Source organism: Henckelia pumila, chromosome 4 (genome assembly GCF_033568475.1).
Source record: "Henckelia pumila isolate YLH828 chromosome 4, ASM3356847v2, whole genome shotgun sequence".
Taxonomy (NCBI): domain Eukaryota; kingdom Viridiplantae; phylum Streptophyta; class Magnoliopsida; order Lamiales; family Gesneriaceae; genus Henckelia; species Henckelia pumila.
Window position 1 is genome coordinate 3,914,144 of NC_133123.1, and position 15,184 is coordinate 3,929,327.

Here is a 15,184-nt window from a genome sequence, read left to right on the forward strand (position 1 = left end):
ACTCAACCCACGTCAATGTCGGTAGATGGACCCCTCTAACTGCACCCTCCCACCACGAGGCTGCATCGCCTCTCATCATATATGTAGCACAGCTCACCCTGTCGGTGTCTGTGATCCCCATGTAGTCAAAGATGGACTCAAGTGAGCGAATCCATCCCTCAGCCACCAACGGATCGGTGGTCCCCAAAAACTCCTTAGGCCCCTTCTTCTGGAACCTCTCGGCGACGTCCTCCTCGTGGGACAGTCTGGGACGGGCTGCCTGCTGCTCCAGCAAGGCAGTAATACCCGCCATCATAGTGGCACTGGCCTGCTCCAGTGCTGTAATAGGGTGCTGCTGAGGTGGCGGTGGAGGTGGAGGTGGAGGTCCCCCACGTCGGTTCACTGGTCTGGGAGGCATTCTGCACCACCACATATTTATTTACGTAAATCGCCTTGCATAACTAAGTGTTTAAAAATTAAGGCTAACTTAAATTCTAGAAATTTGAATCATACTATAAACATTAAAACTTACAGACCGGTAGCGTGGATTTCTGAGCTCGCATAGCAGTAGTGACCCCTCCAAGGACCGTGCTCTGATACCAACTGAAACGACCCTAACTCTCTAATAAATAAATATGCGGAAATTTTTTTTTTTTTTTTATACTACTAAATAAATATAAGTACATATATGCCCATACATATATGCACCAAATAAAAATACTAAAAATAAATTCATGACTAAATAAATAAACAATTTGAATACTTAAATAAAATGCATTCTTAAAAATAATTAAACAAACTGAGTCAACCCTAGAATTTAAAATATACTGCATAAATAAAATAAATAAAAATGTGCATGCACTAAAATATTTAATAAAATATTTCAAACACCTCAACCCAAATAAAATAATAAAATGTATCATAAGACATCAGCACGGTGACTCAGAAGCTGTCACGGTCACGGGGCTACTGCAGCACGGCTCATACATCCTCACCACCGGTAGGAGTAACCTGTTCCTCTACGTACTCACCTGCACCATATCAGTGTAGTGAGCCTAGAGGCCCAACATGCATACTAACAAGGGTTTAAAATAATTTAAATCAATTTAATACTAATACATACATATACATGAATGAGCATGCTTAAAAATTAATAACATAAATTACATAAATAAACATACATAACATACATAATATCATACATACATAAGTTGTTGAGCATTTATTTTCTGAACATCGAATGGTCCTATCCGTAAGTGTGACCCATAGTGCGACTGATCAGTCTAAGAAACCATCGTACGAGGCTGGTGGCGAACCACCCATACATAAATGGCAGAAAACTGCCCATACATAAATGGCAGAAACTGCCCATACATAAATGGCCACACTACTTCAATTTCCACCTAAAATATTTTATTTCGCTCAACCATAGAAATTAAATCATAGCATAAAAATTGATTTCATGAATGCATGTACTTGAATAAATTGTGTGTCCTTCATATATATTTAATTTAATTTTCTTACTAACATATAAATATTAAAATAACTTAAATGCATAAAAATATTTAAATATATAATCAGGACACATGCACATTTTCTCATGGATGGTTCTGGACTGCTGGCCCTATACTCAAGCCCAATAACTTAAAAACTTAGCCCATTATCATATCAAAGTCTATTAAAATTATCTTAGGCCCAATAACACTGTCCCTGGCCCAATGGGCCCAAAAGCCCATTTACAGGCCCAATAAATTTCATGGGCTCCCAAGCCCATACAAATTTCTGGCCAACTTAAAAATTTAATAAAAATTATAAAAAGCCCAAAAATAATTAACTTAACCCAAAATAATTTAATTGACACCAAAATAAATTAAATGGCACTAATTAAATTTTTGGGAATTTAATTAGTCCATTTAATTTCTAATTAACTTAAAAACTTAAAAAATAAAATACCCGAACTCAAATAAAATAACCCGGACCCGGACCCACTTAACTTGACCCACATTATTTTAGACCCGACCCGGACCCCTCGACCCGACCCGGATGCCATCTGAACCCTAGAACCCGAACCCTAGCCTCCCTATGCTTCGGCCGTGTGCAGCAGCCGTTCTATGGCTGCTGCCGGCCTGCTCCGGCCGCCCCTGGCCGGAGCGCCGCCGCCCGGACGTAGCCCACGTCCGGGCGGTCCCAACCTGACCCAGCCCCCAGCCCCATGCAGCCCATGGAGCCGAGGCCGAAGCCCTTTTTCCCAAACCCTTGACCTGCGCCGCCCTGCACCAACCAAGGTAAAATCCCACGGCCGAGCCCTTCTCAGCCCCAAGCCTAGCCATGGCTCGACCCTTAGGCACCCTAGGACCCCTCTGGAACCCTAGCCAACAGCCGAACCAAACATGGAGAGGGAAAACGTGAGCTTGCAACACAAATGTCAAAACCGAGAGCAAGTAAGGAAGAAAATCGAAAAGCTTGATGTCAAAAATATAAATTCTGATGTTACACACCCACACGCATACATATACTGATATGAGTTTAAAAAAAAAAATGAATAAAAGCATGCCTTTCACCGAAGGTAAGGATTTGACACGCGTAGAACGGACTTCGGGACGCCGGGGCGACAATGGCTTGCTTGGAACCTTAAAGAACGAAGCCTTGGTGTTCTTGGAGCTTGGTTTCGTGAGGAAGAAAGTGGAGATGGAGGTGACGGCTACAAGGAGGGAGAAGGGATGGATCGGCTAGGTTGTTTGATAGATTAGGGTTAATTAGGTTTAATTAGAAAAATAGGTTGAATAAATAATTAAAAGGGTTTTAAATAAATAAAATACAACCTAAACTTTTAAATAAACATTTAGAAATCTGATAACATAAAAATAAAACTCGAAATAATAATTTAGGGGAAATTTAAAAATACTAAAAAGTCAATATTTTGACTAATTTTTGGATAAAAATGACCCCTAAAATTAAGTAAAATTAAATACTTAAAATTTTGAGATAATAAAACTTAAAATAATATTTTAAGGCTCTAAAAAGGCTCATAAAATAATTTGGCTAGAAAGTTGTCCTCTCGTCCGTCCACGGTCCCGTCTACGCGATTAAATAATAAAAATACCAAAAATCATAAAAATCACTAATTATGGGTTAAATGCTTAAAAATAAATTTAAATCATGCATAAATACTTCACATAATTATTTAACCCATAAATCATAAATTTAAATAATTAAATATCCTAATTATGCAGGCGGATTTAAGTAATTAAAAATACCGGGTGTTACAGTTATGGTAGGCATCTGAATCTTTTAAGTATTTTTCAGAAAATCGATTTAATGTTGTTGATTGCACGCATGATTCATGATTCACGAAAATTTTGTTGGCATGGCTTGGTTCGGGGCTGAGGGTTCGGTCAGGTAAGGTCCTAGGGTGCCTAAGGATCGAGCCATGGCAGGGTTTGGGGCTGAGAAGGGCTCGGCCGAATGGATTTAAGCTAGAAAGGTGCAGACGGCGCAGTCTAGGGTTCGGGAGAAGAGGGCTTCGGGTTCCTGGTTCCTGGCTGCATGGGGGCTGGGGCCTGGTCAGGTTAGGTCCGCCCGGACGTGGGCTACGTCCGGGCGGCGGCGCTCCGGCCAGGGGCGGCCGGAGCCGGCCGGCAGCAGGCCAAGAAGGCCTGCTGCTCTCGGCCGAGACAAAACGTGAGAGGGGGGAGTCGGGTTAGGGTTTCTGGAGGCTTCCGGGTCGGGTCTTGGGTCCGGGTCGGGTCAGTAGGTTAGTGGGTCGGGTTAAGTGGGTCCGGGTCCGGGTTATTTTAATTGGGCTCGGGTATTTTTATTTTTAAGTTTTTAAGTTAATTAGGAGTTAAATGGGCTAATTAAATTCCCAAAAATTTAATTAGTACCATTTAATTTATTTGGGCTTCATTAAATTATTTGGGTTAATTTAATTATTTTTGGGCTTTTAATAATTTTTTTAGTTAAATTTTTAAGTTGACCAGAAATTTTTATGGGCTTGGGAGCCCATGAAAATTATTGGGCCTATTATTGGGCTTTTGAGCCCATTGGGCCAGGGTCAGTGTTATTGGGCCAAATTTAGTCTTAATGGGCTTTGGTTGATTTATTGGGTCAAGTCTTAAGTTAATGGGCTTGCATGTCTAGGGCCAGCAGCTGAATCAATCCATGAGAAAATTGCATGTGTCCTGATTATATATTTAATTATTTTATGCATTTAAGTTATTTTAATATTTATATGTTAGTAAGAAAATTAAATTAAATATACATGAAGGACACACAATTTATTTAAGTACATGCATTCATGAAATCAATTTTTATGCTATGATTGAATTTCTATGGTTGAGCAAATAAAATATTTTAGGTGGAAATTGAAGTAGTGTGGCCATTTATGTATGGGCAGTTTCTGCCATTTATGTATGGGTGGTTCGCCACCAGCCTCGTACGATGGTTTCTTAGACTGATCAGTCGCACTATAAGTATGGGTCACACTTACGGATAGGACCATTCGATGTTAAGAAAATAAGTGCTCAACAACTCAAGTATGTATGATATTATGTATGTTATGTATAATTCAGTGATTATTTAAGCAACATTTATGTTATGAAATTTTTAAGCATGCTCATTCATGTATATGTATGTATTAGTATTAAATTGATTTAAATTATTTTAAAACCCTTGTTAGTATGCATGTTGGGCCTCTAGGCTCACTACACTGATATGGTGCAGGTGAGTATGTAGAGGAGCAGGTTACCCCTACCGGTGGTGAGGACGTATGAGCAGTGCTGCAGTAGCCCCGTGACCGTGACAGCTTCTGAGTCACCATATATGTTATGTTATGATACATTTTAATATTTTCATGGGTTGATGTTTTTGGAATATTTTATTAAATATTTTAGGTGCATGCACACTTTTTATTTATTTTATTTATGCAGTATATTTTTAATTATGGGGTTGACTCAGATATTTATTTATTTATTTCAAAGAATGCAATTTTTCCTAAGTATTTAATTGTTTATTTATTTAGTCATGTATTTATTTTAAATATTTTATTTTGTGCATATATGTATGGGCATATATGTACATATTTTATTTAGTAGAAAAAAAAAAAATTTCCGCATATTTATTTAGTATAGAGTTAGGGTCGTTTCATCTCCCTTGTGAAATTTTAATAGGCATCTTCAACCCTAATCTTTTAAAAAATAAGCATACTCGCCCCTTCAGATGAGTGCTTATTGCGCACGAGCCCCTCATGCGATTGGACAAAGATTTTGATATTTTTTTTGCACCAAATACCCCTGTGAAATATTAAAAATGCATATTTGACCCCTGTGAAAATAATTTTTATATCTATTCAACCCATAATACACAATTTTTATTAAAATCTAATTATAAAATATTTAGCAAATATTTTTCGTTTTATTAATTTATTTTTAATTTTATATTTATTATGATTATATAATGTTTTCTAAAAAATATTATTATTTTATTTTTTTATCATTATTTTATTAAACTTTATTTTTGTTTCCAACTTCTCCATTAAAAATGCATTCATTAACGAGATTTAAATACCTAAAAGTATCAAAATATTAAATCAAAATGATAAGTGAATGATAAGTACCAAACACTTTTAATTTTATTTATTTGTATTTTTAATTTTTAATTTTTAATTTTAAATTTTAAAATTTTAATTAATTCATTTTTAAATAAAATTATTACTTTATCTCGTTATCATTATTTTATCAAATCCTTTCGTTTTTTCAACTTTTTTATTAAATATGATTCATAAATAAAGATTTAAATATCTAAAATACCAAAATATTGAACCAAATGATAAGTTCATAAATGTTATTTTTTCAGTTTAGAATTATATTAGCATTATTTTTTTATTATTTATTACAAATTGTGCAATGCATATTCTCGAAAAATTTAAATTTTGGTTCAATAATATATAGTTTTAAATCAAAAAAATAATATGTTTGAACTTATCAGTTTAGTTCAATATTTTGGTACTTGAAATTATTTAAATACTTATTTATGAATGCATGTTTAATGGAAAAATTGGAAATACGAAATGAATTTAATAAAATAATGATAACATGATAAAGTAATAATATTTTTTAGAAAATAATTAATTAATGATAATACATTTAAAATAAAAAATAATAAATAATAAAACAAAAAATGTTTTCTAAATTTTTATAATTGTATTTTATTAAAAATTGTGTATTATATGTTAAATAGATTTAAAAATTATTTCACGGGAGTTAAATATGCATTTTTAATATTTTATAGGGGTATTTGGTGCAAAAAAAATATCAAAATCTTTGTCCAGTCGCATTAGGGGCGAGTGCGCAACAAGCACTCATGTGAAGGGGCGAGTGTGCTGATTTTTTAAAAGGTTAGGGTTGAAGATGCCTATTAAAATTTTACAGGAAAGAAATGTGTATTTTCAATATTTCACAGGGGTGGTTGGTGCAAATAACTCGATTATTTCATCAAGCTCTCACTCCCTTGATTTGTCTCTGCAAATAAGAACGAAGAAGAACCAGGTGAAGAGCACCATAATCAATTTCGAGGTTCACGATCATGCTATGTTCTAGTTGTTGTTGCATTTTAGTATTATTTGGAAGAAATTATAAAAAACATTTTTCAACTTATTTTTAACAAAATTTTAAAATTTTGATCGAAAAGTGCTTTTTAGAAATTATCTTAAACACTACCTAAAATATCAGATTATTTTGAAATTGTATGATTAATTCTGCACTCGTATGTTATCATGTTCAATTATAAATAAAAAACAAATTTGTTTTATGAGTTAGATTGGTTTGATTAAATGTCATTTATAATAATGCTTGTTGTTTTTGAATTTTATTTATTAAACAACACAGATGTCACTTTCACAGTCGTTTATTTATTTTAAAAAAATAAAATAAATAAAACAAAAAAAACTAATTTATTGGCTTTTGTTTATTAACTTATTCATAAAATATCAATATATTCACATTCAATTTTTCATATTCCAAACTCAGTTTCCCACATTAATAAACTTATATAATGCAATATCTTAAAACGCATTGATTTGAGAAACAAAATCATATCAAAATGATATTAGTTTATTATAAACAAAATAACATCCTTTAAACTTATTACTATATATGAACAAAAACACATACATCAAAGGGCCAAATTTATTGTTTAATGATGCATCATTGCATTAGAGAAACTCTAATTTTATATATCTGATTCGGTGTTAAAAGTGACAAATTAAAGGAATGGTGGGGGCAATTAAACCAGGAACGTGACATCTTGTTCGGGGATCGAGATGAAAACCTGAAAGAGACAATATGATAAAAATTGCCAACCCGATTGCGGCTGTATTCGTCTATTTCTCATCGTCACATGTTCGTGTTTATTGGGGATATCATTTTTTATTTATCGGTTAAAGATATCCATCATTTAATTTCAGGTTGTTCCGATTATTGAAACTATCTTAAATTGTTTTTTAGGCAACATTTTCATTGTTAATTTGATCCTAAAAAAAAAGTTCTTAAAATTTTCTTTAATTTCATGCATGCTATGCTGCACCATTACCCTTGCCTATTTTTTTTTATTTTTTAATTTTTTTGGTATGAATTTCCCTTGAGTAATATATTTATAACATATATTTTTCAATGGATACTGATTTATGAGACGTAATTAAAATTTAAAACGGGATCGACACAGAAAAAAAAGCTTTCTCGAAGTAATTATCTCAGCTCGCTAAAATTGATTTTCGTTATAAACTAATTAAATTTATTCACACAAAATCTCATTTGAGACGATCTCCTTGTTCAAATTTGAGATAGATCTCTTATCATGATACATGTTTCATAAAAAAATCTTTTAATATAAAAAAATATTATTTTTTTTATAAATATAAACTAAATTGATCCGTCGTATAACATATCTTTTTACTCATGATTCTTAATTGACACTTATAACATATCTATGCTAGCAACCGTGTGGAACTTCCTAAGATATAACTTGTCAAACAATTCATTTATGGTACATGGTATTCGAAAATATATTTACATGTCAAAGAATTTAAGAGACAAAATATTAGATTTGATACTCAATTACAACACAATTAAAAATAACAATAAATATTACGTGATCCATTTATACGACGACGTATAGTTCCCCGTTTTATCTCGCGATATACCGCCCCGGGATTTATCTGCCGTGAAAAATGCTTCGTACATTCTCATTGGATTCCGTCGACCCTTCAAAATCTGGACTACCTCAGCAGAGTTTTCATCGCCTGCTCCACCACCCCACACAACTTCCCCTGCTCTACTCCATCCTCCGCCGTCTGATTAGATCGAATTAAATTCTTCTAGGGTCCATGCCAATGCGTAATTAATTTCAATTCATAGTCAAAAAATATTTTGAAGAATTAATTAGTTAGAAATGAGCAAACCTCTTTATAAATGTATGCGGTAACCTCTTTTATCATTCAATTATATAATTTATTTATATTTATAAATGTATGTGGTATATTTTATCTTATACTTTTAAAAAATAATAATTAACGCATTATTATACATTAGAAATAAGTATCAATTGCATCATAAATAAATATTTCCTAATATATAAAGAATCTATCACTTAGAAACCATTTTTTTTATTACCGAAATTGTTTTTATTTGATATAGATATTATACTTTTGTTTTCTTTTCTTTTGTTTTTTTTTCCTATTTCAACATTTTAAATTACAGTTTAATCTCTAGATAATTTTTAAATTATAATATTACTCTTATTTGATGCGTGCATCAACACAATAATATAAATATAAATAAAAGAAAACGAGAGAGTCGCATTAACTAAAACATGGGCCGCTTGTTCATCCATAATAAGAAGAATTTTAATGGACTTTTTGGTTTCAGGCATATTAACAGCTAATTATTATTATTATTATTATTATTATTATTATTTTTAATTGAATGTGAGATAGAGCATGAACTTATGAAATTTGCCTTTGTGTAAAAAAAAAAAAAAAAACCCAAACCTGCGGTAAAAACTGTTTTTAACCGTGGTGGAAGAATAGGAGAAGACGTGCAGCGGTGTTCAATTTTTCTTCAAGATTTCAGCGACCATAACTTAATCAAGGGAGAAAGAAAATTTGAAACAAAACTGTACAATTTAATCAAATCATTGGAAAAATTAATTTCAGAGACGTGATACCAAAAACCTTTTTATCTACTCATGATCAAGCTTACCTTTTCCCTCTCTTACAAGAGTTCCTAATTTCTTTCTTTATCTGGTATTCACAGATCAGACGATCTCAAATATAATCCGAATCCCTACGAGTTAATCTTAGCTGTATTTACGAAACCCTTTAATGATTTGTATATATTCTTCTTCTTTTTTTTTTCATAGATAATTGTTCATTATATGATTGAATTCTTTGATTTTTTCGCTACCGTTCCTGAAGTTGGGTTTTGATTTGTTCGTATAATCAAGAGGCAAGTAAATAGGCGCAAGAAATACAAAAGGGATTTTTTTGAGGAATTTTGTTGTCTAGTTTGGTTGTCAGATATGCATATCCGGGAGTCCGTTGAAACTTTCTGGGTTTGTTCAACTCTCGATGAGTGATTAATGTGATGAATTAAGAAATAGAGCTCGACGGTGGGGCAAGTATCATCAAACTGCTGGCTGCTTGTGATTTGTATGGTTTTGTAATTGGCTTGGAAGCTAATGATGCAGACACCGAGAAACTAAAAGCTATAATCATAACTTGGCTGTTAATTAATTTTGAGGCAAGTTGGCGGAGTTTATGGTCATTAGAGAGGTGAGCGAGCTGAGCAGCTGTGGTTGGTGTGCTGTTGGGAGTTTGCTCTGTGGGTCTTTGTTTTCCTTTGGTTTTTCCGCCTTGATATGAAGAATAATAGCCAGAGAAGAGGTGGCGTGGGAGTTGATATGGAAGCCTTGGTGCCACGGTCGGGGAGGGGAAATAATGGGATCATTCCTAGCTCGTTTAAATCTCTTTCCGGTTACCTGAAATTTGTTTCCTCAGGTGCCTCTACTGTGGCAGCGTCTGTGAGGTCTGCGACATCCTCTATTGGGGAGAGGGACAGCGAGACAAGCCACGGTCAGGTGGGATTCTGAAGTATTCCTTTTTTTATTTCTTGATTCTTCACCTTGGATACTTGCGATAAATATTGGAAAATATAGCTTATGTTGTGTTATGCCTTGTATGTTGGATTGCTGATGTCACTCCTGCAGGGTCTGAATTTCTATTAAAGGTCATTGGGTTCTTAAGTTCGGATAACTTTTGTTCTTGACAACTGAAATTTCCTTCAACTAGTTGCCTGATTCCTTAATAATGTTCACGGTTTGAATTTTTGACATACCATCATTCACCACTGATTAATGTGGTGAAACTCCATTGCGAATTAGTGATTTTGAATTGTGATGGGGGATTCCCAGGGATGGAAATCATAAACTTTCTGTTTGTTTATGTGTTCCAAAACTTCTTTCAGGCCACACAACTTGTGTTGTGGACTCATGGGGATTTGGTTTCTGTTGAGACCCCAGAATTGAACTTTTCCATGGGGTTCTAATTTTGTATTCATCCCTAGTAACCACGTTTTGAATTTGGAAAAGCCCTGTTTCCATTGTACTGATATATCACATATGATATTATTCTTACCGCTTAAGTGTTAATTTTTATTTTTGAAATAGGTGCTATATTAGTTTATATTCTCACTACATTGTGTGCGTTGAAAGTGATGCTGCTGGTAGCATTTGACAGGATCATAAGAGGTACTACTAGTAATTTTTTTAGCGGTATCAATATGACCACATACACAAGTTCCAGAAGATTTCATCACTTGGTTGCACTTTTTCGAAATTATCGAAACCCAACTTTTCAAACAATCTAGCATTACTTGTGAAAATAACGAAGAAAACCTTTTGAACTAAGCATGACTGTTTGAGGATTAAAAAAACATATCAAATGGTACATTGTTCGATTTTATAATCGAGTGTGGCTAGGCTTTATAGAAAAAGTCAGGCATTGCAAATAGTCCTTGAATTGTTTTCAAATCCAACAGAATATACTTCCATGCAATGGGTGATTACATTGGACTGTTTTTTATGTTATCAGCACGTACATCGGTACATGTCTAATTCGCTATTCTGGTTTGACGCCATTAGCAACCTAAAATTATGACTTTCATTTGTAGTGTTGAATCGTTCAATGTTAATTCAGTGATATGGTAGCTTCCTTTTTCATCCCCTTCTAAATTATTTATAATAATTGCTACAAATGTTAGATCCACATAGATGAGAACTCCTTTGTGCAACTTACTTAGTTTTGCCCCAATTTATCCACCTTAGGTTTTGTGGGCTGGATTTGACAAATTAGAACTTGAAAGAGGCATCACGCGACAAGTTCTCTTGCTGGGCTACGGTCATGGATTTCAGGTCTGGGATGTTGAAGTAGCAGACTGTGTGCGCAATCTAGTCTCCAGGAATGATGGACCTGTTTCGTTCATGCAAATGTTACCAAAACCAATTTCATCTGAGAAAATTGCAGATAAATTTTCTGACAGCCGCCCATTGTTGATTATCTGTGCTGATGGATCCTTTACTGGAGATGATAATATTTCGGAGAGGTCGGGTATTCTTCGCAATGGCTCTGTCCAACAGTGTCCTGGGCCAGTTAACAGTAGTTGTGCTTCAACTGTGGTTTGGTTTTATTCCTTGAGTACACAATCATATGTACACCTTTTAAGATTTAGATCAGTTGTCCATTTGGTGCGATGCAGCTCTCGAGTTTTTGCTGTTTTACAATCAGATCAGGTATGTTCTGCCTCTTCTTAAATGCTTAGATTATGCTATATTATGTTGCAACATGCTATTTGGCCTTGTTTGCGATATGATATGTCAGTTTTACAGGTACATTGTTTTGATGCTCTTAAATTAGAGAGACAGTATACAGTCCTTACCAATCCTGTTGTTACGGGGTGTTGTGGGTCAGGAAATAAAGGTTTGGGTCCCCTTGCGGTTGGTCCCCGGTGGATGGCTTATAGTGGGACTCAAGTGGAGGTTTCAAAATTTGGGCGTGTTAGTCCGCAAAAGCTCAACTCCTCAGCCAGCTTCCCCAATCCCACATCAAATGGAAGCCTAGTCGCACATTATGCGAAAGAGTCTAGCAAACAACTTGCTGCTGGTATATTGACTTTAGGGGACATAGGTTATAAGAAACTATCGAGGTACTATTCTGACCTGTTACCTGAAGATAATAATAGTCAATCTGGGACTTCCCGAGTAAAGGTACACAGTGTTGCTAATGGATTTTCCCACGATGCAGACAGCATTGGCATGGTATACCGCATTCTTCTCTTGTGTTAGTCAAATTACTGACCTATAAAAACAAGTGTTTGAATTTTCCTTGGTTCTATTACTTTTGCCATCAGATTTATTTTGCATGTGTTGTCGTCAAGGTAACCAAACAATTTATTTAATTTGTTTTCTGTCTCGAATTGCCTCGACCGAATGCAATAGATACAAGAAAAAATTGCATTGCTAGTGCATTTTACGGTACATACATTGGTTGACATTGTTCTTTTGTCGCAAGTTATTCCTGTTCAAACTGTCTGTTTTTCTGTTTTACCTTTGTGTGCTCTCAATCTTATGCCTGTACATCCATGATTGCAGTGTAATATTATGTTCATCTAAGTATAGTCCATAAATTCTATCAGGTAATTGTCAGAGACATTGCCAAGAAAACTGTTATCGCTCAGTTTAGGGCACATAAAAGTCCTATCCTGTCATTGTGCTTTGATCCCAGTGGCACTCTTTTAGTGACAGCTTCCGTACAAGGTCATAACATAAATGTTTTTCGAATTATGCCTGGATTTTCTGGAGGATCCTCTGGAGCTGCTTCTTATGTTCACCTTTACCGGCTGCAACGTGGTTTCACAAATGCTGTAAGAATAAGATTATGATTCTCTGTCCATGCAAACTTCCATGCAATGAATCAGACTCGTTGTCCATGCTTTTTCAGGTTATACAAGATATAAGCTTCAGTAGTAACAGTAATTGGATTTTGATCAGTTCCTCAAGAGGGACTAGTCACCTTTTTGTCATCTCTCCTTCGGGCGGATTTGTTAGTTTTCAATCAGCCGATGCTAGTCGCGTAAAAAATAATGGATGTAGCTCGATGTCAAACACTCCAGTTTCTGGATCACCCGATTCAGGATTACAGGTGCTGACTCAACAAAACATCTGCGCATCTGGCCCTCCACTTACTCTTTCCGCTGTTAGCCGAATAAGGAACGGAAATAATGGTTGGAAAAATTCAGTAAGTGGTGCTGCTGCGGCTTCAACTGGGCGGATTAGTTCACTCTCTGGAGCGATTGCATCAGCTTTCCAACATTGTAAAGGCAACGAAATGAATGTAGATTCCAATTCTCTGAAGAAAAACCATCATTTACTTGTTTTCTCTCCTTCTGGTTGCTTGATACAATATGCTCTGCGCATATCTCCAGCTCTTAATGGTACAACGGGTTTGCCCATGAACACCACTTGTGAATCTAATCACTGCAATGATTCAAGGATAGTGGTGGAGGCGATGCGAAAATGGGATGTTTGTCAAAAACAAAATCGCGTGGAGAGACAAGACAACGTTGACGTGTATGGTGAAAATGGAAATTTTGACAGCTGTAAAATCTTTCCAGAAAGAATGGACCAGAAAAATACCGTTTTCTCCAGCATTGTGGATACTGCCACGAAACAAAATATCAGTACTGAAGAAAGGCATCGGATGTATATATGTGAAGCTGAGCTTCAAATGCATCAGATCCAGAATCCATTATGGGCGAGATCGGAGGTACTTTGCAATTTCTGTAAAGTTGAGATAGTTCTGAGTAACCTTTAATGGTCACTTTGATGAGTGACATCCTTGTGCCCTTGCACTACCTTTGTACAGATATATTTTCAGTCAATGTCGCTTGATGTTATTAATACAAATGAAGTTTCGGGAGAGGGAGAGATTGAGATTGAAAGAGTACCCATTCGTGTGCTTGAAAGCAGACCAAAAGACTTGGTTCCAGTTTTTGATTACATCCACGCTCCCAAATCTCAACGAGGGAGGTATGTTGTGATGGTTCATCGGATGCTTTTGTGTCAGAATTGAATTGTATATATTACTAGAAATTTTGTATGTATTATGTCTGCCACATGGACAAGTATCTTTGATGGGGATCCGTGTATATGTGTTTCTGCTACTGAAGATATATGGTTCTCCTCTTTCCATGTCTTCTTGATCACCTTTCTACATTTTTCGTCCTTTTATCTTGGTGAAACTGAAGTTTTAAACCACATTTCTCGTTCCTCAGGGGCAACATCAATGGGCATCTTCCATTGTCCGAGAATGGCACATTCACCTGCAGGAACAGTTCCGGTTCTTTCGAATCTGTAAACACTGGTGAAATTGTGGGCAACAAGGTGGACAAGGATGTTGACCAAACATGGCATGATGGTCTTTGGTTGTCCACCGAAAAAAGCAGGGGTATCGTAAATGCTAACAAAAATTCTCCATTGACAAATTCTCAGCTTGACATTGTAAACACTAGAGACCACCCTGAGAATAATAACCAACTTACACCTGTAAATAATATAGATTGCCTGAAAATGGAGAATAAACCTGCATAAAGTGACCGGTCTGACTAAGGTACATTCTTTTTCTTCCAATCCTGTTAAAAGTACCGTACATTCTTGTGCTTCCTCTTGGTTTCTTTGTTGTTTTGCTCATATGTTGATCCATGGACCAGGTTAATTATAAATTTCTTTTGCATCTGAATACCACTCGACGGCATATATGTTGGTCGGCGAGGAAGCTATTATTCTTTTGTTTCTCTGTGAGGCTCCGCAACAAGTTTCAGAATGTGGGTTCCAAATAGTGAGCTAGAGGCTTTTGGGGGCGCTTGAAGGAAAAGTTGGCTGACATAAATCGGTGTTGGTGTTTTTAATTAGCTGATTGATGTGGATAATAGAATCATCTGACTTGTATCATTCGAAGTCTTCGTTTTCAATTTGTCTCCCTTGTGGTGCATGCATGTTTATGAGATTGTGATGTGTGAATTGTTACAAGTTTCTTCTGGTTTTAATTATTACATCATGGGCAAAACTTGGATTGCACTCATTCCTTGACGCAATTCAT

At 35.3% G+C, this 15,184-nt stretch overlaps 1 protein-coding gene across 1 annotated transcript; it reads left to right on the forward strand.

The window, feature by feature from the left end:
• The first annotated feature begins 9,100 nt into the window (after positions 1–9,100).
• Positions 9,101–15,162, forward strand: LOC140864125 (autophagy-related protein 18f-like). The gene is made up of 8 exons (XM_073268070.1): positions 9,101–10,110; positions 11,356–11,820; positions 11,917–12,345; positions 12,723–12,950; positions 13,028–13,852; positions 13,952–14,115; positions 14,361–14,695; positions 14,796–15,162. The coding sequence occupies exons 1-7, from the start codon at positions 9,892–9,894 to the stop codon at positions 14,674–14,676; spliced, it is 2,646 nt and encodes an 881-aa protein (XP_073124171.1). The 5' UTR covers positions 9,101–9,891; the 3' UTR covers positions 14,677–14,695; positions 14,796–15,162.
• The last annotated feature ends 22 nt before the right edge of the window (positions 15,163–15,184 follow it).

What these genes read in the sequence shown, in the direction of transcription:
- LOC140864125 (XM_073268070.1), top strand. Translation starts at nt 9,892, where the DNA reads ATGAAGAATAATAGCCAGAGAAGAGGTGGCGTGGGAGTTGATATGGAA. An exon ending in AACGTGGTTTCACAAATGCT is followed by an intron (nt 12,951 to 13,027) that starts GTAAGAATAAGA and finishes ATGCTTTTTCAG; the next exon opens with GTTATACAAGATATAAGCTT. An exon ending in CCCAAATCTCAACGAGGGAG is followed by an intron (nt 14,116 to 14,360) that starts GTATGTTGTGAT and finishes CTCGTTCCTCAG; the next exon opens with GGGCAACATCAATGGGCATC.